Below are 27,690 nucleotides of genomic sequence, written 5' to 3' on the forward strand. Positions count from 1 at the left end.
GCAGCGGTTAAACGGAGCAGTGATTGTTGTCGTGTCCGTGGGCAAAGTTTTTGCCCTGGAGAGGCCCAGAGACTCTGAAGGGTGCAGGACGCGGGCTGCGGGCTGTGCAGAGGTCCCAGAGCCTGCAGAGTGGCCCCGCCCTGTGGGCGTGGACGGGACACTCCCCTGTCCCTCTACTTCCTCCCTGTCAGATGGCGGGACCAGATCCCGGAGGGCCTTCTGGACCCAAGCACGGGGTCTTGTCCACAGACGCCGGAGACATAAGAAAGCGAGGCCTCCCGCCGCGTCCGGGGCCACCCAAGAGCAGCTGACCAGCTGGTGTTGCCAACGGACCGCTCATTTGATATTTGTCTTTCAGCCTAATTTAATGCTCCTCCCTTTGGGGCCACTTAGCTGGGCTTGCTCTGTGTGAGAAGGGACCAAAAGCCATCAAAGCAGCGGTGGCCATCCATGGTCACCTGAGTCAGCTTTGGTGCCGAGCTTTGGGAAAGCCCACGGGTAAAATAAAAACCCGTAAAACCCTCTGCAGGTCAGAACCAGGACCTCCCTCCCAACCCAATGACTGACGCTTCTCTGCTCTCTCTTCTTTGTTCCTCCCCCGACCCCCTGTGGCCCTTTCAAGCCCACAGCGTCTCCTGCCTCTTCGGCCGACATGGCCCCCATCAGCTCGGGGTCTTCGACCTGGACCTCCTCGGGCATCCCCTTCTCATTCGTTTCCATGGCGACTGGGATGGGCCCATCCTCCAGCGGCAGCCAGGCGACGGTGGCCTCGGTGGTCACCAGCACGCTCCTGGCCGGCCTGGGCTTCGGCGGCGGCGGCATCTCCTCCTTCCCCAGCACCGTGTGGCCCACGCGCCTCCCCACGGCCGCAGCGGCCAGCAAGCAGGCCGGCAGGCCGGTCCTGGCCACCACCGAGGCCGTGGCTTCTCCGGCCCCGGATGGCGACTCTGCACCGAGCAAGGACGGCGAGGGCGCCGAGGAAGGGGCAAAGGATGAGAAAAGTGAGAGCGAGGACGGGGAGCGGGAGCACGAGGAGGAGGGGGAGAAGGACTCCGAGAAGAAGGAGAAGAGCGGGGTGACCCACGCCGCCCAGGGCCGGAGCCAGGCCGAGCCCACCCCCGCGCCCTCGTCTCCCGGTAGAACTGCCCAGGACGGGGGGCATCAGACTATACCTGGGCCCCAGCAAGACCGCACTGCCGTCCCCACTGACCAGCCCGATGACACGAGGGGTGCCCGCCTGGACTCCGAGTCGGTCACCTCCACCCAAGTGCCCCCCACAGCCACCGAGGAACCACATGAAGGGAGTGATCACAAGAGTCCTGAACTGCCGTCTAAAAAGCCCGGGTCCCGAGGGGACCGCTTTTCCGAGGATAGCAAGTTTATCACTGTCAACCCAGGTAGGTGGCATCCCCATCCGGGCCCCGGGCTCTGGGAAGAGTCTTGCCCTTTAAAAATAATTGGGTTAGGAGTGCAGATCGAGAACGTGCCCGTGTTCCCGAATGCTGTGCCAGGGACGGAAGGTGTGTGTGTGTGTGTGTGTGTGTGTGTGTGTGTGTCTGTCTGTGTTTTACTCCAGTAAGAGTAACCTGCTTCTTCACTGTTGCTGGAATAAGTCTTGCCTTGATCTTTGTTCCTGGTAAAATCTCCTTTCCTCAAAGTAACTCCCAAGGATTTCAACTGCGCAAGGAAGTAAATGACTAAAGATGACGTCAATATTAAATTTATCTATTAAGATTTAATTCCTTATTCACTTATTCAACCTGTGATGACGGACTGCCTGCTCGGTGGCAGACACGGGGCTGGGGGCTAACCCAGGTGAGCCTGGCCCCGCCCCGTGAAGTTCCCGGTGCAGACGGGGAGACGGAGGTGCAGCAGGTAGCCGGGGTGCACGCCAGGAAGCGGGAAGCGGGATGGTAGAGAGCAAGAAGGGCGGCTGGCTGAGGGTGGAGGTTGTGAAGTGGGAACAGAGGGAAGAGGGTGCTGTGGGAGAGGATAGTGAGCAGGGCAGGGGCTGTGGGGAAGTGACATTCACCTGGAACCTAACGGATGAGAGACTCACGTCGGGAGAGCTGGTACCCACGGTCCCACCCCGAGAAACAGGGCTCTCCACCCAGAGCCCCAGGTTCTGGAGGGTGAGGCGAGGGCGTGGCCGGTCAGCCCTCCGCGTGCGGATGTGATCTGTCACCCTGACCGGTGGCAGTTCTGCTTGGTCATGTGTTCAAATGTTAATGAACCCTCCACGGGTGTCTCTGAGGAAGCCTTGAGCATCAGGGGTTGTTATTGTTGTGAGGTGTTTTCTTAATAAGAAACCCTTCCTTTTGCCAGACTACAAGATGTTTAACAACAATTTTTTGCATCTAAGCTGTTTGGGAGTTATAAGAGTGCAAAAAAAAAAAAAAAGCAACTGGTAAATATTTATTTGCTTTTGCACTTGTAAACATTAAAATTCATCTAAAGCTGAGATCTCGTATGTTAAGATACAACTTAGAATAAATTTTCATGTTTTGGATTGCGTGCTCCCGAAAGCTGGGCTGGCCTCCTTTCTGGAAGCGGCTTCCTGTGGGGGCCGCGCAGTGGGTCCCGGTGGAGGGGACGGTGCCGAGCAGCTTCTGCGGAGGTGAGCGCAGGAGAGACCAGGCCACACGTGAGGCTGTTTGAAGCCATGCCTACACGAGCGGTGACATTCCCTCTAGGAATCGCTGCGAAGAAGCCGAATTTCTTAGACTGGAAGGTATTACAGAAATATTTACCAGGCACTGAACTAGGCGGTGGGAATAGAACACAGATCAGAACGGGCCTCTGCTCTTGTGGCGTTTAGGTCCTGGCGAGGGAGCTTGAATATTCCAGTCAACAAATGCATAACTTCACAGAGTGGTAAGAGCCAGAGTGGGCACAGCGGCCGTGGAGCCTCGAGTGGTGAAGGAGAGACGTTTGAGCAGAGACCCCAAGTGATGAGAAGGAGCTGGCCATGCAGAGATCCATGTAGGAACCTTCCAGAGACCCCACAGCGCGGGCTACTTGGAGCAGTCGGGGAGCCGTCAGAAGGCCAGTGTGGCCACCAGTCAGGAGGGGGATATGGGATGGCTCAGAGCGGGAAGGGGCTCGTCAGCCAGGCTGAGGACCGGACTCTAAGGGATGGAAAACTAGCGGTGGGTTTCCGTAGAAGACAGTCATCTGTGAGCTTTTGGGGGAGATGACTCAGGCCTCCGTGTGGAGATTATACGGGAGGGGGTGGTGCACAAAAGTGGACACAGGAATCCCAGTTCAGAGGTGATGGTGATGGTGACGGTGACGGTGATGGTGATGGTGATGACGGTGGCTGGCCAGCGTGGTTCTCCGAAGACGAGTGGTGGCCCTGGAACGGATGCTCGAGCTTGAGCGGTTCAGGCTCTGCACCGAGGGCTGGCAGAGCATGATCTGGGCGGCTCCTCGTAAGCACTGCTCGCCCGCATCCTGAGACAGGTGACTGCCGAGGGCGTCGGTGGAGTGCTCACACTGAGAGGCTGCGGCGGGGCGCGTCCCAGGTGAGGGAACGAGTCACTGCAGCTGGACTCCAATCCCAGCTCCCAGGGAGAGTGGCGAAGGAACAGATGTACGCCCGGGGGGGTCCCAGCTCCAGGTGCGGGCGTCTGGGTCCCCAGCTTCCACCATCAGGAGTCGGAGCGTCTGCGATCTTGGCAGATTCGCTTTTGGAGTCAGATCACCCGGAAGGCTCTGTCCCTTGTCCACTCAGGGTCCTCGGGCCAGTCTTCGCTCAGTGTCCTGTGCAGAGGGGGGTCCTAACAGCCGTTAGTGCAGGAGGAGGTGTAGCTAAACGGAGTCTCCTGTCTGTGACGAGGCGGGAGGAGCCCAGTCGAGATGGTGGCTACGAGGAGGCCCCAGCGGGTCTGCGTTTCACGGGCGAACTGGACCTTAGGGAGCATGAGAAGACTGGTCCCCAGCGAACCGGCATTGAAAACGACATCCAAGAACTCGACTCCGTCCCCAGCACTGCCGCTCAGAGCGCCTCCCCGGACACCCTCCTTTCAGTGGGAAGGTTCGCTGCTTCGAGCGGAAAGCCATCTTGCCTTAGAATTCCAGGCAATTCAAACTTCAGAGTGGGGTGGTGATTGCGTAAGCCAGAGGCCGGCCAGCTTTTCCTGCAAAGGGCCGGGCAGTCACATTTTCAGGTTTGAGGGCCATGGGTCTGTGTTGCGCCCACTCCACGCCTCCGTGGGGCCCAGAAGTAACCGAACAGCACTGAGCAGGGGCGGTCAGTTCCACCCGAACTGCTCACAAAAACAGACGGCGGGCCAGGTTTGACCTGCGAGCCGTCCGTTGCTGACCGACCCCCATTTAAGCAGCAATGTCTGTGCCTGTTTGTCAGGAAAGGGTGTAAGTTGAGGGTAAAACCCACAAATCCCCCTCAGTTCGCTTCCATCCATCCCACCCTTTTCCCTGTCTACCTCCTCCCGCTTGGTACTTATTTTTGAAATGAAATCACTGTCCTTCTTATCTTAGTTGTGACTTATTTTAAAGACCTTTTGCAAGTACATTTTAAAAAATCTCTTCCACATGTTTTTCTTCACGTTAAGTAAAAACAACTATTGCGATCAATATTTACTATGTGAAAAAAAAGTGTTAACATTTAAAGTTACAAACTATGTTTTTACCAGAATCTCCAAGAGACTTGTCTAAATTCACTTGAGGTTTGGTAGCATCTTTTCAAGGCCTGTGAGTAGTAGCTTTACTATATTAATTCACAAGGAAAGAGGGGAGGAGGAATTTTTCTGTTGATGAAATGGCACAAACTTAGGCACCTACAGAAATCAGACAGGTGATATCCATGAGAGAAGAGGGCCAGGTGCTAGACATTAGGGAGTGGTGAGGACTACGGCAAACTAGCCAGCACATGCCCTTCCTAAAGAGGGCCACCTCGCTCGGTTCCAGCCGGTTGTAGTCAGTGGGAATGCCTAGTGAGCCAGAAACCCAGGTCTTTGTGCAGCGTCTCCCAGTGTTTCAGTGAGTTCAAATTTTTAAAACAATGTCATTTTTGTCTTTCTTATTTTTCCCCCCTCACGTGTGCCAACAGGTAGGAACCGTGGTGCTTGGCCTCTGCTGTAGCGTTGATTGCTATAGTTGCACCGGCCCTAGAAGCTGATCAGACGGATTGGATGGAGGCCTCCATGCCGTCACTCTGCCTCTCACCAAGCGTTTTGTCAGCATCTGTTTAGTGTGATGCCTTCAGTGGGATGCGTGCTGCATGGAAATCCAACATGGTCCCTCTGTCTGCAGCCACAGCCTGAATGTGGTAGAGACACCCCCAAAATTCACTAGACATGGGAAGACGTTCTTGGGTTGGGGTGCCCTGCAGGAGCCGTCTGCACACCCACCACTTAGTGCCAGGGTTTCCTTTCTGGTCTCTACAAATCAAGGAAACCAGACTGAATCCTGCTCAGAACCCCAGTTTCAACAGCCCCTCCCCGAAAGCTCCTCCGGGCCATCCCTGAGCCAGTGCTGAAGGAGGGGTCCGGTTCAGGGGTCAGCAAACAGTCTCCGGGGCACACCTGGCCCATGGGAGATGTTGTCCGGCTCAGGAGCTAAGACCGGACAGAGCTGGTCAGAGCCTGGGGCTGCTGCGCTGCCCTCAGCCCGAGTGGGGGGCCCTGAGCCCCAGCCACCCCTCCGCTCTGCTGGGCAAAGCCTGAGTACCTCTGGAGCTCTCCAGCTCTGGGGAACCCCGCTGAGAACCTCTGATTATGGAAACAGTGACACCCCAGGTAGCATTTGTTCCGGGCTGTACCAGTTACCCTACAGCGCCCCCGCCAGGGCTGTGCTGGCATTGCTGCCGTTGGGCCAGTGAGGAAACAGGCCCAGAGGCTAAGGAAGGTGCCCTGGACGACACAGCCCGTGGCAGACGGGGCTCAAACAGGCCGAGTCCACGGGTCCAGGAGGCCACATGGTGCTCCTTCCCCGTGCTTTCGGCTTTTCCCCGAGGGGGCAACACGGGACGATTGCAGATGAAATGCTCGTTATTTAGTGAACATTTGAATGTGTGCTTTACAAAACCATCGCAGTTTCCCATTTATGGCAGAGGTTCTCAACCACCTATGATCCCCCGCCCGCCCCCTCAGGACATGTGGCAACATCTGTGAACGTTTGGGGGGTCCTCACGGGAGGGGTGGCTGCACCCTACGGTGCGCAGGGCAGTCCCCACGGCACAGACTCCCTCGTCCTGAATGTCGGCGGGGCTGTGGTTCAGAGCCTGACTCACAGGATTAACAGGAAGTTTCCTTTGCCGAGAAGCTGATGTGAGGGAAAACGAGGAGTTCATGCAAGGACAAAGACAGGTAGTGGTCCAGGTCCCTGGAGATAGGGGAGAAACCAACAGCCTCCTTTACCTGAACCCCCGCAAACCCTTGTGTGATCACCGCCTGAAGCAGTTTCAGCCGGGCTAGTGCTGTTGGCCAGCTCCCTTGGTGGGAGATGCTTCCTGGGAGTGCGAGGAGGAGCCAGCCTGGAGTGTTTTGGGGGCCCCTCGGGGCCAGTGTGGCTCGGTTTCCTCCCAGAAGGTAGCTGGGTCCTTGGAAGTTCGCACCCCTGCTGGGGGCTCTTCGACGGAGGGCAGATTGCGTGTCTCACTGTGTGGGAACCCAGGCGCGTGCAGAGTTCGGGGTCTCGGAGCGCACAGTCAGGAGCGCTTAGTCAGGAGCGCGCAGTCAGGAGCCAGGGTGAAGGGGTGTTTGACCTGCGGCGTTAGGCACGCAGCTTCCGTCAGGCTGATGGCAGAGCATCTGCGTCTGCGGTGCCGGGTGGGTCGGGACCAGCCTGGAAGTCACCGGACACCCTGGTTTTCCAGCACCCCGTCAAAGTAGACATGCCAGGCTGCGGTTGATTGTCCGAGTGTGATGAGGTGGCTCCGTGGGATGTCAGGAATGGGGTTCACGGGAACTCCAGGGGTGGTGGGGATGGGAACGCGGGGCTCTGATCCCGCGTAGGGGACGAGAACCCGGAACCAGGGCCCCGTCACAGGGGAGTGTGTGCATTTGTCACTGGCAGTCGTGTCGCTGCAGCAGTGGTTTAGAGAATGTCGGGGCCCGAGAGTAACCCGGACAAAGGCCACGGCCCCTGAAAGAAGCAGCCGCCTCTTTACCTCACACCCGTTGGGGGGGCTACTATCAAAACGCAAAACAGGAAGGAACAAGTGCTGGCGAGGACGTGGAGAACGGAGCCCTGGGCGCTGTGGGCGGGGAGGCAGGGTGGTGCAGTCACTATGGAAAACAGCATGGTGGTTCCTCAAAACATCAAAACTAGAACTACCCTGTGATCCAACTTCAGGGTCCCCTCCCGAAAGAACGGCAGGCGGGGTCCTGAGACACTGGTGCTCGTGTTCCTAGCAGCAGTCTTTACAGGAGCCAAGGGGTAGAAGCAACCCAGAGGCCCACCGACGGATGAATGGATAGACACAGTGTGGGATGTACGTCTAATGGATATTACTCTGCCTTTAAAAAGCACATGCTACAGTGTGGGTGAGCCGCAAGGAAATCACGCTAAGTGACACGAGCCGGTCACAAAAAGACAAGTGCATGTGATTCCACTTACCCGAGGTGCCCAGAGCAGCCCAGAGCAGCGACAGGAAGTAGAGTGGTGGCTGGGGTGGGGAGCGGGGGAGATAATGGGGACAGACTTTCAGTTTTTCGATTAAAACAGATGCTGGAGACTGGTTGCACAGCAGTGTGGATATACGCCACACCACTAAGCTGGCCTCTTAGAAAGGGCTCGAATGGGAACTGTTACGTGTTTTTACCACCGTTGTAGTAAAAAGCAGCCGCCTTCCTTCACGGGTGAGGGTGGTTTTTCACTCAGAACAGATGCGGTCAAATTGCCCGCCATCCAGCCAGGCTAGAGAGTTACGCGTGGGCAGCTTGTCCGTCTCTGGATCTTTCTGGAAAAGGGGAGGAATCCTGCGTCCTGCACCGGGTCAGTGGCCCGCGGGCGCCAAGCTGCTTCAGTCCTGCGGCCGTCTGGGTGGCTGTCCTGCCGCGGAGGCCCGCCTCCCTGCGGCGCGGGCAGCGTGCAGAGGGTCCATCCGACGCCCCCGCCCGCAGCACCCACGGTGCAGTGCACTCGCTTTCATGTGCTGCTACTGGGCCGACAGCCAAGCCAGGAAAAGGCAAGCAGCATTAATTCAGCGGTGACATATGCCACTGAAAACTGTTTTTCTTTTCTTTTTTTTTTAATTTTTTTAAAAGGCAGAGTGGAGGCACTTGACTGGGTTCTGAAATGGAACCTGGAGGAAGGAGAGCTGTCTGCCGCGGGGGTGCCACTTCCCTCGCCCCTGCAGGTGCTCTCGGGGGTTAGCCTGCCCCTTCCTCACTGGGAAGGCGTTTCGGACGCAGGCTCTCTCTCTGAGTCCCGGCCCCTCTGGCCCACCAGCAGCCCTTCATCTGCACCCCACAGAGATGTGCACCCCACAGAGAGAGATGTCCGCGTGAAGGGACTGTTTGGGCCAAGAGCCCTTGTCAGTGGTAAGATGAGTAGGACGTGGGGTTTGCATTCGGCCCCCTGCCCACCGTCTACCCTGTAGTGTAAGGAGGTGGGGAGGAGATGTGACACTGGGGGTCCTTCCGGGACGCAAGGCCCTCCCCGGGTGGAATCTGAGGTCACTGGATGCGTGGCCTATAGCGTCAGCCTCCTGCCCTATTTTCCTTGCACAGGAGCTCCGGTCTTTGAGAGACTTGCCTGTCTGTCTGGCTCCCCCTGCTGGGGCCCCGCAAAGTCTTCCCATTTGCAGCTGATTCTCTGGCCCGTCCCCAGAGCTTTGCTCTGAGAGGGTTACCTGGAGGGAGGGTGAACGCTTCCATTGCCCTGGGACTAAACCCTGTTCTTATTTCAGCCAGCAAAGCCCTGGCTGACGTGGCCTCCGACTCTCCAGCTGGCCCCTTCTCCTCGTTCCCATACTCCCACCCCTTTAGTTCTCTGTCCGGACCCTGTCCTTCCTGCCCTCGGCCTGGCTCACGCCCAGATCTCACCCTCACGTCCGGGAGCCCCCTCCAGAGTCCCTGGCCTGGAACAGCTGTTCCCCCTTCCCTTTCTTCTAATTGCTCGCTCCTGTGTCTGCCTCTCCCCCTTTAAATGATTTGCACTCCTCCCCCTGCCCCCCTGGGTCTTTCTGCTGCTTCTGCAGCCCTGAGCACCAGGCCCTGCACACAGTAGGACTTGGCAAATACAGGCAGGCGTCATTTCGTGCGATTCGCTTTATTGCTCTTCAGGGTTACTACTGTGTCTTTTACAAGTTGAAGGCAAGACTCTGCACCAGCAGGAAGACTGCGACTCGCTTTATTGTGATGCTTCCTTAGTTTGGGGGTCTGGACCGAACCCGTAGTGCCTGCAGCTGTCTAAAAAACGTGTGCAGCTGTGGGTCCGGAGGACGGCCTGCCCCTCTGGGAAGGCAGGTAGGAACGTGGAGGGCTCTCTGTGGTTTCATCGGGTGTGCCCACCCGCCTGGCCTCCTCCCCGTGAGCTGGGCAGAAACGGGGCGCTGCGTGCGCACAGGGCCCTGCAGGAGACGAAGGAGGGGACCCGGGCCAGCCGCGCTCCAGGGAACCCCGTGGAGGCTATGACACACTCCCGTACTCCGGAGCCTGACCTCTTTAAAACTGTGCGCCCCAGGCCACTGCCCCTCTCTGCCCGGCCCACCTTCTCTCGCCCGGAAACCCGGCCTGATGAGCCCTCCCTCCAGTCCGTCCCGAGAGGGACTCCGCTGGCGGGGGCTGGCCTCGTTTTTCCGGCGCAGGAGTCCTGGCCGAGCGGCCTTGGGTCTGTCCGGCGGCTTCTCCGCGGTCACAGTTAAGCTTTGCTTTCTCGCCACCCGCCTCCCACCGTCGCCTCTGCTCCCTGCGCGCCCCCCCCCCAGCCCCGCACCACACCTGCGCTCCATTCGGGCCCCCTGGAGGCTTCCAGGCACCTGCCCTCGCCACGCGGGAGCCGGCTCTCGCCGAGGCTCCCGGGCCTGAGACGGGCAGGCGCTGCCGGTAAGAGCAGGCTCAGCTCCCCTGTGCACCCCTCGCCTGGCTGCTGCTCCGAGGCAGGCTTGCTGGGCAGCGTGGGGCGTCCTCCAGGTTAGAGCTCTCGGGCGGGTGGGGGAGGGTGCTGCAATCAAAGGCAACGCCGGAGAACCTGGTCTGAGGAGAGACGGGAGCTCCAGGCTCTGGGTGCTGAGGACCGAGGGCCACCCGGGGTGGGGGCTCCTGCCGGGCTGGGTGCTGTGCAGACCCAGTGGCTGAGGTTCCAGGGCGGGTGCACCCTTGTCCTCGCTGCAGCCACGCTCGCCTCGGCTGGGACACTGGGGGCCTCTCCATGACTGTGAGGGAGAAGCTGCTCCCCACCGCAGAATTGGGGTGCTCTTATTAGGGGAAGGGTGAGGGCTGCTGAGCTCCCAGAGAATATTCATAACCATTGTCTTCAGAGCCAGTTCCCTGTAGCAAAGCCGTCCCGCCCTGCGCCAGCGAGCCCCGAGGCGCCGGCCCCGCCAGAGGTGAGGGTGGTGCTGCCTTCAGGCGCCTCGCCTCCTCAGTGTCCGGGCCGCTCTGGCTCAGCGACGTCCTTGCAGCAAAGCGGGGTGCCTGTCTCCACCGCTCCCTTTACCACCACCTTGAACTCTACCTGCAAACCCATCCCACTGGTGGTGCAGGTGCCGCCCGCACAAAAGGCCGGGTTTGGTTGGACTCGGTAGGACCTGGTGTGGGCTGCAGGTGCCCCTCCTGTCACCGGGCCGTCCGCGCGGGAGCCCAGGCCTGTGTGGGCACCCGCCCCGGAGCGGAACTCGGCCACACTGGCGCCCCTCTCTGCCGGCCTGTCCTCCAACTGGCATGGTCTCTCTTTGCAGCAGAAAAGAACACCTCGGGGATGATAAGCCGCCCTTCCCCGGGGAGGATGGAGTGGATCATCCCCCTGATTGTGGTGTCGGCCTTGACCTTCGTGTGCCTCATCCTTCTCATCGCTGTGCTGGTTTACTGGAGGTGAGTGAGCTGGGAAGCACCTGTGTGTAGGGAGGGGTGGGGGGTGGGGGGGAGGGGGGTGTCTGCTGGAAGCGCGCTGCCCTGGGGGTGGGGGTGGGGGAGGAGCAGAAGCCCGTGGCCCCTTCACTCTGAAAGGAGAGGCATCTGGAGAGCTGCTCCCGCCAACACCTGGGAGAGCGGCTGGTGGCAGGAGGAAGCCAGGGGCAGAGCCGCTCTGAGGTCAGGGCACTTAGGGGGAGCTTCTGGGATTTAGTGCCCAAGGGGCCGAGCTTGGGAACCAGGGGGAGGCAGGCCCGGATCCCAGCCCTGCTACCTCCTGGTGCTCCCGTCCCCACGTGGAGCTTTCGTGTCTAACCCCGCCACACGAGCTGATAAGCTCCCTGGCGTTTCTGGTTCCCCTGAGGCCGTGACTCACTGTCACACCCGCATAAGACCTCCGCACCTTGATTTTCCGATAGCTGTTGCTGAAATTGAGTGATAGGAACACGTTGAGCATATTCTGTGGCACTTACGACGTGTAAGATAAAAATGGCTGATGGTGAGCCATCCTTGTACACCATTGTCCTGGACCAGGTCTCACTGCTTCCCCGGGGGAGCCTGCTGGCAGCTTCCACGTGGAAGGTGGGTGTTTCTCAGCTACCCCCTCAGCCAGGTGAGGTGCAGCTGCGGGAGGAGGCGGCCCACGTGGTTGCCTGGCTGCTTTCACCTCTCAGACAAGGTGGAGGCTCCTGCCCTTTATCGAACGGCTCCCTCAGTGAGGAGCAGGTGTCTCCCTCCCTCCCTCCCTCCCTCCCTCCCCTTCATTCATCCATTGTGAGCCCCCACTGTGTGCAGGCGCTCTTCTGGGCCCTGGTGATACCAAATGAGCCAAACCAGACAAAAATCCCTGCTCTCGTGGAGCTTACGTTCCAGTGAGGGAGACAGGCTAAACTACACTAGTGCGTAAAGTCTGTAACACCCAAGATGGTGTTGCACTTGATGGAGAAAATGAAATATGGAAAGGGAGGGGCATGTGGGCCTCAGGGACCAGTGTTCAGAGCAGATAAGGGAGGTGTGACTGGCGGGTGGTATTTGAGCAGAGACCTAAAGGGGGAGGGAAATGTGCTCCAAATGGGACACGTTCCAAGCAGGGAAACGGCATGTGCAAAGGCCCTGAGGCAGGAGCGTGCCTGGCATGTTATGGGAAGAGCAAGGGACCTCCTGCCACTCTCCCCGTACTCCCTGTGGTAGGAGAGGGTGTCAGGAAGAAAGAGTAGAGAGGAGTCAGGTTGAGTGTGGCCTTGTGGGCCATGGTAAACGCATTGCCTTTCGCTCCAAGATGAGTAGGGTTTGGTACCCAAGAATGTTGCCATCTGGCTTCAGGATTCCTTGGTTGCTGTGTTGCGAAGAGACTGAGTTGGATCAAGGGCAGAAGGGGAGAGGCCAGCGAGGAGACCACTACACTAGTCCAAGAAGGAAGTGATGGCGGCTTAGATGAGGGTCGCAGGCCAGGTGATGGGAACTGGTTAAAGGTCAACAGAAACTGCTGGCAGACTGACCGTGCATCCTCGGTCTGCTCTCAGTGGGTAGAACAAGGGAACAGGCTTCGCAGTGTCCAGCAGCAGCCCCAGCACAGGTAATGCTACAGGCCAGCCAGGTTAGGCGGGACACCGTGTTTCGGGGTGAGCCTGGGAACACTCGGTTCACCTCTGGGTCCTCCTCCTCCAGAACAAAGCGGTTTGCAGGCCAGCCTGGGGAGCCCGTTGGTGAGCGGGAGGCTGCTGGCGTGGGTGTGACTGAGCACGTGCCGTGGAGGCAGGTCCGCAGGAGCAGCTCTGCTCTGTGCCGCGGCGCGTGGTTTCCTCTCAGACTCCCACGCAGGACGGAGAGGCCGCAGCTGCCACAGGCTGCGTGACCCTCACTTAGCAGCCTCAGCATGAAAAACTCACGGTCCAAGCAAATCTAGCCAAAACCTCAGGCTTGTTTCTGATGGGCCCACCTGGTCCTTTGCCCACCCCAGAACAGATCTCCGCGGCCGAGCAGACGAAACCAGGCTGCCCCAGCGTGCATGCTGACTGCAGGCTGCTCGTGGGAAGGGCTGTGAAATGGACGACAGAGAGGTCTTAGAGCCGTCCACTCAAGATGTGCTTTTCTCATTAGAAAGTGACAACTGTTTGTATTTTGTTATATATATATACATACATATGCACACACATACATATATACATACATACACACACACACACACACACGTGTCAATCTGTTCATACATTCAGAGCTTGGTTTCAAGGAACCAGAGCTTTAAACATCATCCAATAGATGCGGCCTCTGAGCTCTCCCCGAATTCCTCAGGCCGGTGCTCAGTGAGTGTGAAGGAGGACCTTCTCAGAGGATGGGAAGCAGAGCGGAACTGCCACTGGGCCGGACGAGGGGCTCAGCGTGAGAACAGCCTCGGGGGACAGGGACCTGTTTCTGTCCCTTTTCTCATTGATGTGAAGGAAGGGAGTGTTGGGGGCTCACCCAGAAAATCGGTAAACGCGGACGAGCTGGGCGCTTCCCCTTGGCGGTGCAGTTTGGACGGGACGGCGACGGCGCGTCTCTTCACCATGGGAGGCCCAGGGAGAGCGGGTGACCGACGGACAGACTTGCCAGAGCAGGGCACTGAGGCGGGTCAAAGCCTCCTGGCGTGTCCTCGGTGGGCAGGCCTGGCACCCGGGGGGTTGAAACCAGGTCGCGGTGGTGCCAGTCCCTGCAACCAAGGCCTGACCCTGGGCAGCTCTTGTCCTGGTCCTGAGTGCGTTCGCGCAGAAGTGTCTGTACTGCCGTTTCACGGGGTCAGGAGAGAGGAAAACGAAACCCCACGTCGCCGAGTTCTGGGCCTCCACTGGGCCTCCACGGCACGACGGTGCTAGTGCTTGCGAGTGTCCCCCGAGCTCTCGGTTAGTGCCAGGCACCGTGCCACGCCTCTGGGTGGCACCATCTCGTGTGGTCCTTCCCACAGGCCTGTGTGGGGGGACGGTGGCTGTCCCCCCGTGCAATGTGCGGTGGGTGCTGGGAGAAGCGCCATGTGCAGGGTGTCCATTCCGCACGGAAGGACACGCAGCTCGTTTACTTGGTAACCTGTCCCGGAGAACAGCGGCGTCCCCTTAGGTTGGGAGCGCTGCGAAGGCGTTTGTAAGCCGGTGGGCTTCTCTGTCGTCTGGAGGAACACGCTGTGAGTGTCGCGCTCTCTCTGGTCGCAGTCTCACCCCTGGAGAGGTTTTGCGTACCTGAAGGCCTACCAGCCAGCAATCTTTTATTGGATATTTGTCATACGAGACACGTGCTGAGCTGACTGGTTCCTACCTGATCCGCATTCAGATTCTAGGGCAGGCGTCCTCAAACTACGGCCCGCGGGCCACATGCGGGTGTTTTTGCCGTTTTGTTTTTTTTACTTCAAAATAAGATGCAGTGTGCATAGGAATTTGTTCATAGTTTTTTTTTAAACTATAGTCCGGCCCTCCAGCGGTCTGAGGGACAGTGAACTGGCCCCCTGTTTAAAAAGTTTGAGGATCCCTGTTCTAGGGATTCTGGCTCCACTGGGCAGGTCAGAAAACAGGCTTGGTGCCATGCCCACGTCAGAGGCTGCTCTCTGGTGGGTCCCGATTCGAAGCCAGCCAGTCTGACAGCACAGCCCCCGCCTTCCTCTTGACGTGGCTCTGCCTGGATGGGGCGTGGCCTGCCGAAGGCACGTGCCTCCTCCCACAGCCCGTGTTTGTGGTGCTTGTGTTTGCGTGTCTCAAGCTCCCATGGTTTGGAATTTCTGGAAGAAAACGTCAGAGGACCCACTGTATGTCCGGTGTTCTAGAAGCTGAATAGATTTTTTTTAATGTATTTTATTGATTTTTTTACAGAGAGGAAGAGAGAGGGATAGAGAGTTAGAAACATCGATGAGAGAGAAACATCGATCAGCTGCCTCTTGCACACCCCCTACTGGGGATGTGCCCGTAACCAAGGTACATGCCCTTGACCGGAATCGAACCCTGGACCCTTGAGTCCGCAGGCCGACGCTCTATCCACTGAGCCAAACCGGTGAGGGCAGTGGTCGGCAAACTCATTAGTCAACAGAGCCAAATATCAACAGTACAACCATTGAAATTTCTTTTGAGAGCCAAATTTTTTAAACTTCTTCTAACGCCACTTCTTCAAAATAGACTCGCCCAGGCCGTGGTATTTTGTGGAAGAGCCACACTCAAGGGGCCAAAGAGCCTCATGTGGCTCTCGAGCCGCAGTTTGCCGACCACAGGGTTAGGGCGAAGCTGAGTAGATTTTGATGTTAAATAATATAACCTGTTTGTTTTATCTTAGCCCCAGCTGTTCCGTGCTGGTTCCCTGGGTGACACAGATTGAGCGCCTCATGGACCATAATGCTAGCCTAGGAAAGAACTTTCTGGAAGGGTAGAGACTCGATAGGGCTGATCGAACTGCACAGACTCAGGAACAGGAAACTAGAAGCTCCTAAGTGGGAGTTGTGACATCTGACCTAGGTTTGTTGACGTTTGGAGCCAGAGGAAGCTCGGACTGAGACATTCATGTCCCGCTCAGCGCATGACGGAGCCCCCTGTAAATTCCCTAGTACGTTGGTCCATACCAATTTAGCTTCAGAGGCAGAGAGAAAAAGGTGTCTCTTTACTCCATCTTCAGACTCTCAGAAGTGCTGCCATGTGTTGGTGTTGCCTCATTAAGGATGCTGCTCATGGAAACAAGTGGGTTCTGTTGACGTTGCCATTTTTCCTCCCCTGGCTGTTCAGGGGGAGCCGGCAGCAGACACACGAAGGGTGCGGACTGCGGGTGTGGGCGGGCTGTGTCCTGGCGGAGGCTCCAGCCAACAGACGGACGCCCGTGGAGGGTGGGCACGTGCTCACACCCCTCCCGCTCACGGAATGCCTGGCCACGCGGGCCCCCGTGGAGCGCGGGCCCCGCCTGTGTTCCCGGGGAGGCAGCAGTGACCCGGAGCTGCTGCGGCCGGCCGGGGCACGCCCTCCGCCATCCGCTCCGGCCGCCGACACTCAGTTCGCTCGGGGAGCCTGGGTTAGTGCGGACACCTGCTCCTCTTCCCCCAGCGAAGCCACGGAGGAGACAAGTGCAGCTGGAAGGGTTCTCCGTGCAGGTGACTGAACACTCGGCCCAGGGGAAACGCCGCTAATCACAGCAACCCACAGGGTAGAATGAATACAAAGCACGGGTCACACACACACAGTAACACCAAGCCCGCACACGCACATCACATGGTTTTAACAGCCAGGTGTGAGAGCCGAGGCGGCGGGACCGCGCCCCCTTCGTCCCCACGGAGGGAGATCCCCGCGGGGACGTGGCGTGCCCAGGCTCACACGGCTGGTGTGCTTTGGAGGTGCGCACACCTCGAGTTTTGTTGTGTGTGTTGACCTAAGGCCCTTTCTGGCTGCCCCAGGTATGCCTCCTCTGCTCAGTCATTCGGAGACATTTCTCGGCCATCAGTGTGTGGCAGGCACGGGGGGGGGGGGGAGGTTCGGTGAGGAGACGGACCTCCTGTCTTCAGGGAGCTTGTAGCTCCTGGAGGAGACGAGCAGGTAACAGAAGTTATCCCAAATGGGGGTGAGACTCTGGGGGCCTCCAGACCTGTTGCTTTGGCTGGCATTAAAAATCTGGATTGATAGGATTTTACATAGAACCTCAGCTGTCTGGGTGTGATAGTGGGAGAGCTGGCAGCATTGTTCTCCCATCCTGTGGCACTGGGGGGCGGGCCGAGTGCCCCGTGGTGGCCCTTTTCCGGGCACCCCCTCTGTGGACAGTCTGCCTCCTCTGCCCCCCCCCCCCCCACCACACACACACACACCGACCCCGGCCGGCCCGGCCTCCCTCTGTGGGTAGTTAAGTTCTCGAGTCGCCGTGGTGGGTGGTGACAACCAGAGACACTGCTCTGGGAGGGACTCTGGCCACCACCAGGGTGGGGTGGGAGGAGACCGAGCCAGGAAAGGCTTGGGGGAGGGAAGGTCTGGCTGTGATTTTCACAGAACAAAGGACAAATGCTCTGGGCAGAGGGCACTGTGCCGGGACTGACCACGAGGCACACAGTCGTGGGTGTTCAGGATGGTCAGAGAGAACACGCCCTCAAACTGCCCTTCTCTATGCGAAATGAAGTCCCGTCCTGGGCAGAACCAGACCCTCTCCTAGGATTCCGCCTGCGCTGGCTCAGTCCCAGCCGCTCCTGCGAGGGCGGGAATAGGAAAGGGAAGGTAGGCTCGTATGCAACTTTGCTCAGGTCTAGAAAAGTCCGAGCATTCAATCATACTTTCTGTGGTTTTGTGTGATCACCTTTATTTTTTCTGCAAACAGACTATTCACAGAACCACAGGTATTCCGGCACCGTTTTTTTCTGTTAAAGCTGGTGAGGGACCTGACACTCCTCTCTTTAGGGAACCCCTCTTCCTGTGGCCCCATTTCAGTAATTTCTTCATCATTAGGAGTCATTTTTATAATCCAGCTCTCCCAAACCTGACAGTGTGTGAAGCCCGTGGGGACAGCTAAGGTGCCTTTTCATGATGTCAGAGCCGGGCTTGCCCGGGGTCTGAGTTCAGCACGGTTACCCTGCCTTCCTCCGAGACCTGGCGGCTGGGGGGCGGAGCCTGGGTTTGCCCAGCTGCGCCTGGAGGTGGGCACCTCCCTCTTCTTCCTCCCGCAGCCCCGCCGGGCGATCCGGGCCACGTGGCAGCTCATGCCGCCGATCCGGCAACTTTTTGTTCAATAACTGCCTCGCAAATGGCTACTCGGGGGGCCTTTCAGTTTTCAAGAGAACTGCCCGTTGTTATAGTAACCGGCCCCCTGCTGCCGCCGTGGCCCTGAGATACAGTCACCGCTCTTGGAGCCGCTGACACGTGGTCACTAGACAAAAGCAGGGAGAGAGTCGCCGCGAAGGTTTCCACTTAAACCTAATCGTGATGTTTGAAAGTCGGGCTGATCCTGGGCAGGAGAAGTGGAGGGCATGTTTGTAACCCCGGCTCGCTCTCCCGGAGAGGCAAACCCCGTGCATGCTCGTTGGATGCCCAGAACCAACACCTTTCCTGGGATTTCTCAGAGTGAAACTTCCTCTCTCCCGGGACTGACGGTGTCGGCGGTGGGTTTGCTCAGGTAGCCCCCGCGATTGTTCGCGGTATTAGTTACCGGTTGGCTGGCAGTTGCTTCGCAGCGAAGTGTTGTCAGTTGCCGGTGGGAGTTTTGAGCCTGTGATTGTGTGTGAGGGAAACTGCGGAGATGCCGGCGCCGCTCCAAACTCCCGCAACAGCGAGTCTGGCAGGATTCGGAGGAGGCTAAGGGTTGCGAAGAAGTCTAAATATTTTAGGAAGCTGCAGATTTCAAGTTTTTATGAAAATTTGCAAAAACACTCCAACAACACACTCGTGATTTCTTCAGATTAGTGTTTGTAGCCGCACGGAGTATGGAGTGTGGTCCTGGTGTGTGGGGACAGCTGTAGTTCCAGAATGTGCTCAGTAGAGGGAGACAAGAGTTCTGAATTACACCCCCCCCACCCCCCCCCACCCCCTCCAATTCATCAGATTCCCAAGTTTTTATTTTCCCCAACTTGGGTTCCTTTGCCAAGCACTTTTATCCAACATGGAGCCTAATAATTATCAAAATAAAGGAACGCTTGTGTCAAGGGAGAATAAACTCCCAACACTTGAGAATCAGAGGAGCCTCATTCCGGAAGTAAAAAGCCACCAGGTCCATCAGAAGGTAGCCGTGTTCTTTGGAATTCACACCTGAACTCAGAGTTGTGCAGGGGATTCATCAGAGCGGCCCAAAAAGAGAACCTGCAAGAGACCCCAGTCTGTCTTTGCTGGTCTCGTGCTGGAGATTAGGAGTCATGGGAATGCTATCAGTGGTGGTTAGGGGTTCAAATGAAATGAAAGAAGTGCTTTCCAGTGTTCTTGCAACAAAGAGGCGTCTCTCCAACACTAGAGCCAAGTCTCGGGGCTACGTTAGTGCATCGTTGTGATAAGGTAGCAGCTGCTTACCCCCTTCCCTGAGTGCCGCCAGGCCTCCCGGTCGGTGTTGGGAGTCAGGAACCACTTTGTCCAGCAGGGAGAGGGCTGCCTGGGGAAAAGACATCAAACCCGGGGAAATCTGTGCCGGCCGGGAGGTCAGATGGTGCCGCCTGGATGCCTGCTACGTCCTGTTCATTCCCGGGGTGTTTGACGCCGCCCGGTTTGCCAGGACAGCATGTCTAAGGTGGAAAGACAGGAATACGAGTTAGAAAGGGCATTATTGGGTTTGTGATGGTCTACCCTTCTGTGAACCCGGGGGGTGGGGGGAGGATGCAGGTTTCTAACATGTGACGATGGCTTTTTAAGAGCAAAGCTCCCACTTTGTGTTTCTTAACCTCAGCGTAAAAAAAGTAAAATAAACCCAGCCCCCTAGTGTACGCTTTCTTTACACGGGAGGCCTGATGCGGGGGGTGCCCGTGTTAGAAGGCGGGAGGGCATTTGTGTGGAACTCTTGGTGGTCAATTGAAAATGCTGTCTTCTACACCTGTTCTTTTTTTTTTTTTTGTCCATTTAGAGGGTGTAACAAAATAAAGTCGAAGGGCTTTCCCAGACGCTTCCGAGAAGTGCCTTCTTCTGGGGAGAGAGGAGAGAAGGGGAGCAGGTGAGGGGCGGTCAAGCTTCCGGGGGCTCTCTGTGCTGGGACTGGCTTGCTGGATTTTTGTTTTGTTGCCATGGCGATTAAAGTCCTCTTGACAGCACATGCTCAAACTCACCTGTTTCTAACCCACCCAGCCCCAAAGTAAGACTTGCAAACACCGTTGCAGCTTTGCGGGCAGCTGGTACCAATTCACGTGTGTGCTGTGCGGGCTTGCTTTGCTTTGTTGTGCTGTTTTATGGGGCGTTTTTTGTTTCTAAGATGGTACATAATGGGGGTGTTCTTTGTTTGTGTGTCTGTGTGTCTATTGCATCCATTTTCTTTCCAGAATTTCAGATGTTTGCATGTTTTGCGAGTTAAAAAATAACCCAATGCATGCATTTAGCTGTACAAGTGAAAAATGCCTTTTAGAAACCTAAATGTATAGATAAGTCAGGGAAGAAGAGTAGGAAGGGGAGAGTGAAGTGAGCAAATGGGGACATATCATGTGTTTTTCCATAAGGCTGAAATGTAAAAATGAAATAAAGGCTTAAATAACTGAGGAAATGCGTGTCCTGGAAAATTTATAGGAAAACCTTTAGAAGTCGTGATTATGCAATCTTAGTCACCACACACGAGCCTCTTGAGGGGATTTCTATAGGGCTTATCACTATTAATACTGCAATTAATACTTTCCTTATCTTAATTGGCAATTTAATATTAATCAATATTGTGAGTAATCCCTTATAACTGTCAATGAACCAGTTGGTAGAATTTATATTAGAATTCTTACATGGAATGGTTTGTCTCCATGTGAAATCTGTAGGTAAATCAGATTATTGGTGAAGTGTTTGCTATCCACGCTCTAATCGGGTCTGCCTCTGAGATCTGAGGGGTACCGTACAGAACTATGGAAGGTGGACGGGAAACTCTGCTCTGCCTACTGTTAGGCTACATGGGGCCGGGCCGGCCTTGCAGGGCGAGGCCGCAGCCGCTGACACTGACACCACTCTCTTCCTATGACCTCTTTTCACTTACTGAAGTCTTCAATGTCTAATCCATTCTCAAAGCTCTAGGGGTGAAAACAGAAATAGAAGCCCCTCGGTATAGCTTTAGAGTCAGAGATCTAATCTTCACAGAGAGAACCTTGGACATCTCGTCGGTGCCTAACTTTCGTGCTTAGTCCGTTACGAATATAACGAGCTTTTTACTGTAACTCAAAAAGGCCCGCGTCACCTCCCGCACGGCACAAGGATGAGCGCACGCCCGATTGCTACGTCCGCTCCGGAAATGATGCCATGGCCGGGGACTGGATTCACTCCCACGTACGTGCTGGCCCAGGAGCAGGAGCGCACCTGTTATAGTAGCTGTGCTTGCGGTCCTGAGGGGCTGTACTTTGTTACAGCCGCTCAGTCCCTCTGGCATCGTTCCTCAGAGGCTTGGAGGAAGCACCTTTCTTGTAGGTCTAGCAATTGAGAACCCTCTCGGGAACCAGAGTGTCTCTAGAACCCACCAGGCTGTGAGCATGTAACTTCCTTCTTTAATGTAGTAGCTTGGAAGCACAGGCTTCAGCTTCAGAGACATGGGATCTAACTGCAGTTCTCCCTGGCTCTGTGACCTTGAGCAGCTTACCAAAGCCCTCCGGGTCTCAATTTTCTCATCTCGAAAATGGGTCTAATGATAGTTCCTTCTCTGAGTGCGGTCATGAACATAGAATGCTTTGTGTGTGGAATAGATGACCCCCCCTGAGAAGACGAGGAAGCTGAGGCTCTGAGAAGTCCTCGGCTGGGCCTCCCCACTTAGGTGGCCTGTCCTGAGCCGTGCCCCTCCGCACAGCGCCACGCTCTGTGACCACTCCAGATCCTGCCCTCCGTCTCCGCGCTTCCTTAGGGGGCTACCCGGCCGGCCGTGCTGTCTTCCTCCAGGGCCACAGCCCGCGTTCCTCCTGAGGGCTCTGTGCACTGAGCACCACCCACCCACCTCCCCCTGGCCGCTCCCACCGTGCCCAGGAGCTTCCGTGGCAGCCTCCTGACCAGTTCCATCCTCCACTGCTCTGGGAAAAGCCTTCAGACGGGCCGTTTCCTCCTCCACCAGGCCGTGCAGGAGGCTGGGGTGCTGGAGGCTGGGGTGCGGGAGGGAGGCATTCCCGTGTCCACTCCCCCTTCCTCTCCAGGCCTGTGGCTCCCTCCACAAAGTGGCAGGGAACCAGGGGAAGAGCCTCAAGAGCCGCCTAAATGACAACCCTGCAAACATTTAAAATAGCTGTTGGCAAGCCCATGCCCATGTCCCCAAGGGCAGTGCCCACTTGCTCGTTTGTCGAATCTCACGTGCCTAACCCTCTCCCACTCGGAGGACGGGCTGCAAGAAGTAGTAGCCGATGATCCCCAGGAGGGAGAAGAAAGCAGACCCAAGTATTTAATTTTTCAAAAAGTTGTTACATTTTGAATAGTTAGTATTAGACACAGCTCAGAAAGGAAGAAGTTTAAAATTATATGTATGTCCCTAGATCTCCACCGTCACCCACCGCCCTGCCCCACCTCCTCGCAGACAGGTGACCTCTCCTACTAGTTTGCTGTCTGTCCTTCCAGCCACTGTGTGTGCGCCCAGTCGGGGCGGGGCAGAAGTTGGCTTACAGTTGTGAGTGCTCGAAACAGTATATTCTTATATTATTATTATTTTTTTAATATATTTTTATTGATTTCAGAGAGGAAGGGAGAGAGAAAGAGAGATAGAAACATCAATGATGAGAGAGAATCATGGATTGGCCGCCCCCTGCCAGTCCCCCACTGGGGATCGAGCCCGCAACCCAGGCACGTGCCCTTGACCAGAATCAAACCTGGGATGCCTCAGTCCGCAGGCTGACGCTCCATCCACTGAGCCAAACCAGCTAGGGCTCTTGTATTATTATTTATTAATTATTGTATTACTGTCCACCAAACAACTGTAACCCTATTGTGCCCTGCCCTGTATGAACCCGTATCCCCTTCTCTACGCGGCACAACACTCACTCACTGCCACAGACCTTTCCCGTCCGTCCGCATGGAGTTCTCCTCCGGGCGCGGGTGGTTTTGCATTCGTTTCTACAGACGCGTGCCATCCCTCTGCGCAGAGGTGTGGTGACCCACTTAACCCGTCCCCGGTGGCTGTCACTGTGGTGGTTGGCAGTCGTTTGTTATTGCAGACAGCACCCTGGTGGATAACTTGACGTGTCATTTCCAAATAGGTAAGTTCAACTGTCGGATAAATTCAAGACATTGGCGGTGTCACGAGCCACACGCATTTTACTTCTTTTTTTTCCCTTAACGTAAGCATTTTTAATACTTTTTAAAATTTATTTCAGAGAGGAAGGGAGCAGGGAGAGAAAGATAGAAACATCAACGATGAGAGAGAATGATTGATTAGCTGCCTCCTGCACACCCCCTACTGGGGATTGACCCCCTGCAACCCGGGCATGTGCCCTTGACCGGAATCGAACCTGAGACCCTTCAGCCTGCAGGCCGACGCTGTATCCACTGAGCCAAACCGGCTAGGGCCGTTTTACTTTGGATGGATGGTGCCACACTGCCCCGGGGTGGGTTACCGAGGCGGCCTCTACCAGAGACGCAGGAGCCTGCCTGTTTCCGTGCAGCTTCCCCCGCGCCGTGCATTGTCGGGCTTTGGTGCTCTTGCTCACCTCGGTGGTGAGAACAGTGGGGTCTCAGTGTAGTTCCCATGGGTTTGCTCTTGGTGATGCGTGAGGTCGAGCAGCTCTCACGTGTGGGTCATTTGTCTTTCTTTCGCTGTAAACCGTTTGTCTTTTGCTCATTCTTCTTTTGCGTTGTTGGTCTTTTTCTAATAGCGAGAGAGATCCATCGTCAGCAATATGGTTGCAAAAGTTCTTTCCTAATCTGTGCTTTCCCTTTAACTGTGTTTATGCTGCTGCTTTCATGGAGTCGGATGTCGCCATAAATTTCTCTTCTGGTTTCTGAGTCATCATTAGAAAGTTAGAGGTTACTTTTTGTTTTAGGTACTTTTATGGTTTCCAATGTTAATATTAACTTCTTAAACCATTTGGAATATAACCTGGTTGATGGTGTGATGTCTGAATCAACTTTTTCCCCCAGATGGTCCCGAGTATTTAAAAAGTACTACAATCTGGGGCTGCCGAAGGAGGAGGCCCGTAAATCCTCCTCAAAATAGCACTCAGCGCGCACGTCTGACTGACTTATCTCAGTCAGTATGCTAATGAAATACGTAGTTGCCAACGGTTTTTTACCAGGCCATTCTCAGCTATAGATACGGAATCATCTGTGCAGTACAGAAAACGTGCATTTCCATTTCCCACCGCCTGCCTAAAAGGAGTGGGACCATCAGGCCCCCATTACCTCCCCAGTTAGAGGGGGGTTGTGTCCATGCCCTCACATAGTGGCAGGATGCACTGGAGGAGCCTTCAAGCCTCAGTCAGAAAGTCAGAGCACTCCAGGGTCTGACTGAGTGTGTGAGGCTCCCGAAGGTCCCCCCACCCCCGAAGCCCCGCCTGCAAGTGTCTTTTCTGCTCACAGCTGGGCACACTGGGACAGCTGTCCAGAGCTCACTGCTCAAAGCCAGCTGTCACGTCAGAACTTCCTGCTCGGGCGCTTGGTCTTTGAATCCCTGGAAAGTATGACCAGTACTTCAGTCACTCCCAGGTGCCTGCAAGGACTTCTTGGCAAGCTTAATGCTTAGCAAGAATGTTGCCCAAGACCTCTTATGCGTATATGATTTGTTCATTTTCTCCCACTTTCCTGAGATGTTCCTTGCAGACAGTTTGTATCCTCCTATGAGACTGTCACTGCAGAAATCCGATTGTTGTCACTTCCAGGGGTAACGCAATGGACTGGGGCGTCTCTCCTCCCCATGTGAGATCCGGCATTTTGAAGTGTTTTCTCCTCATCTGGTATCTGTGTCCTCTCACACCCCATGCATCTCATTTTGTTCGCTTCCCCTTCCCTTCCCCCTCATCTCCTCACATCTGACGAGCCCCGTGTGTCCAAGGTATGACAACCAGATGTCCCAGGGCCTCCAGCTCAGCCCTCCCGTGAAAGATGTCGTTTGATTATCCCCGAACGCACCTTCGTAGTTGTCAGCTCACATGTCCCTTGAATGGCTTGGGCAGTAAGCAGATGCGAAGAGCAGCTCTGCTTTCTCTTTGTGGACGATTCCTTCCGGAAAAAGACCCTGCAAGTGCACACCGAGCCTGTGAAGCCATTTAACCAACAGGAAGGAGACGGAACAGCACGCGCATGGGGCTGCGCGTGAAAAATCTCAGCTCGGAACTCACTTTCCAAGCGGGACCCGAGTTATTTCGAGCAGTGACTCCTCTTCGAGGAAAAGCCCAAGCCGCAAGGTGGCGGGTTCCATTCCCGGTCAGGGCGCATTCCCAGGTGGTAGGTTCATTCCCCAGCCGGGAGGCAACCTATCGATGTTTCTCTCTCCCTTCCTCGCTCTAAAATCAATTAAACGAGAGGAAAGGAAAGCCCAACAACGCCCACAGCCTTTTCCTCCGATGGTTGTCTTCGGCGCTTCAGTTTCTGGAAACGTTTTGCCCTCGTAAGCAATCCGCGTCTCCCTAACTCGGCACTGTCGTCCTCCTCGAAGGCATGAGGGCGGCTTCAGCGTCTGTTTGCAGGTGGCTCTTGTGCATCCATGGTTTACTACAGCAGATCCCCTTACAAAAGTAAATATTAATGTGATTCCTGTGCTCGACAGCCTGGGAGTAAATGGGAGTATTAGCGGGTGTGCCACGGCACACTTAAATGAGGGCAGTCTATAAATCAGTTAAGATTGCTTAATTAAGATTCAGCAGCCGCTCCGCCAACTGCCCGTCCTAGCCTGCAATTAGCATTTTGAGCTGCACAGCCCTGACAAACACCTTGTCACCCTGCTGCGACTCCAGACCCACTGAGCTGAATGTGAGGACGGTGACTTGGTCCCTAATCCGTATGTCCTCACTTGGGTCTTTGGTCGTCGTGGGCTTCCGTAGGAGCTTGGGCATGGTGTTGGGATCCTGCTCTCGTCACGCCCAGCAGTCACGGTGACGTCGAGGGCAGTGCTGTTAAGCCATGGACCCTGGCGGAGGACACTGGCCTCTCAGGCTCGCCAGAGGGATGTGCGTGTTGACCCGCACGTCTGTAAGACCTCGAACCCCCCTCCTGTCCGCAGGATGGGATGCCCCCGCTGGGGGAGCCGCGGGGCAGCCCAGGCATTCCGAATACTGGTTTTCTGGACTCAAGATCAGCACTTTTTGATTTTGAAAAGTATCAGCCACCGGAATTGTTCCCAGATTCTTGTGGGAGGGGCCGGAAGGGATAGAAGGAGGAAATCGTTAGGACATTCCAGGGGGCATCTGAGCAGTTACCTGGAAAACAGGAGCAGCAGCAGGAAAGTCTGCAGAAGCTTAAGCTTGTTCACTCCTGAGGGGGTGCCGGTTCCTGGGGACTCGAGGAGGCTGCAGGTCTGGAGGTTCCTGCTTGTCTTTGCAGTTTGCTGCATTTCGTGCGACTCGGAAGCCTCTGTAACTTGAGTATTTACAATGCTTAGGAAGCACTGTCCGCAGCTGCGGGTGTGCGTGTGCGGGTGTGTGTGTGTGTGTGCGGGTGCGGTGTGTGTGTGTGTGTGTGTGATCAGTCATCAGGGCCTGTCACGTGCTGGCAGAGTGCGTGACCCAGTGCGGAGCCCGGGGAATTGACGCTGACGGCTTTACTGGTTTGGGCCGCTGTTTACTGCATCCCAACTAGAGGATGCACGCTGGTGTGTGCTGTGCTTTCTCAGGTGCAGAGTTTCTTATTTTTGAGAAAGGATCTCTCTTCAGAATACCTCCCTAGTGAAAGAATGAAAAAAATTACTTTTAGAAATTTCAGTCGAAGACCAAATACTCACTACTGTAAGCATAAAGCGTCCGTGGGCTTTATAGAAGCCAGACTGGTCCATGGACCACACCCCGCCCTCAAGGCCCTCAGGCACCCTGTGGTCTGGGCCTTCGGTCGAGGGGCGTAGACTGGTGACCAGGGAGCTGTGAGCACAGTGCACGTTGCCTTGATCAGCTACTGGAGAGGATATCGCACATGACCCTCCTGACTCCCAGCAAGCTGTCTCAGAAATCGTAAAATACGGAGCCCATGAGGTTTTCTTAGAAGGGATGAATGAATGGAGAGTAATTGGAAAGCTGGTTTCCGTCTTGCTGCTTAGAGCATTCTGTGGGATGCACATAGATTTAATATGTTGGCCAAATGTGGTCAAGCACCAGAGCATTTGGCCCTGCACAGGTTACCATATTATGTGCTGCAGTCTGCATCTCAGTGATTATTCTGTAACTACCAATGTGAACTGCTTGGTCCCTTCACATTTGGATTTTTAAAGCTCCCCAAACCAAAGAGTTAAGCACTGCTGGTCGATAACCACAACTTAATTGAAACTTTACGTGTGTGTGTGTGTGTGTGTGTGTGTGTGAGAGAGAGAGAGAGAGAGAGAGAGAGAGAGAGAGAGAGAGAGAGAGAGAGAAGGAGAAGGAAGGCACATATGCACCATGTGGGCAGGGACCTTTTGCACCTCATCGTCAGTGATCAAGAAATAGTAATAAATAAGGAAAAGGGTGGAGCAATATATCCCAAAATGTTAATATGATGATCACAGTGAAGAGGATTTAGGATAATTTCAATAGACCTTTTTCGTTGTGTTCGTCTGTATTTCTTGGTTTCTCTGCACAGATCATGTATGATGCAGAGAACTCTTTCTAAATTGCTTGTTTTAGGAAGTGGCTTTAAGGCTCCTGGGCCGCTGCTGTGCAGTGGGCGCTGAATGAATGTTTCCCGAGTCCGCGGACACCTTTCTCTAAGGGAGGACGCTTCCCCGAGGCTGTGGAGTTAGGTGCCCGCACCAGCCCTGCGGGTCCCGGGAGGCGGGCGTGTGGGGCATGAGGTGCCGCTGCGGAGAGCCGGCTGCCTCTGCCCTCATCCCCAGGCCGTGCTCCTCTCTGCAGGCACATCCTGCTGCTCCAGGAGAGTCCAGGACTGGCAGCACCTGGGCACAGAGTGGGCCTGGCTTTTGTACACACAGGTTT

General features: G+C 55.8%; 1 protein-coding gene across 2 annotated transcripts in view; it reads left to right on the top strand.

The window, feature by feature from the left end:
- PTPRG (protein tyrosine phosphatase receptor type G) overlaps positions 1-27,690 on the top strand; it is a 649,319-nt gene that overhangs the window by 568,510 nt on the left and 53,119 nt on the right. Inside the window, exons 12-14 of one of the 2 annotated variants that reach the window (XM_008146280.3) lie at positions 623-1,397; positions 10,868-11,000; positions 19,554-19,640. In XM_008146280.3, coding sequence (XP_008144502.1) covers positions 623-1,397; positions 10,868-11,000; positions 19,554-19,640 — 995 coding nt within the window. The remainder of the gene's footprint in view (positions 1-622; positions 1,398-10,867; positions 11,001-19,553; positions 19,641-27,690) is intronic. The other variant, XM_008146281.3, reaches the window with a different exon arrangement.

This window comes from Eptesicus fuscus, chromosome 18 (genome assembly GCF_027574615.1).
Source record: "Eptesicus fuscus isolate TK198812 chromosome 18, DD_ASM_mEF_20220401, whole genome shotgun sequence".
In the NCBI taxonomy this organism is placed as follows: domain Eukaryota; kingdom Metazoa; phylum Chordata; class Mammalia; order Chiroptera; family Vespertilionidae; genus Eptesicus; species Eptesicus fuscus.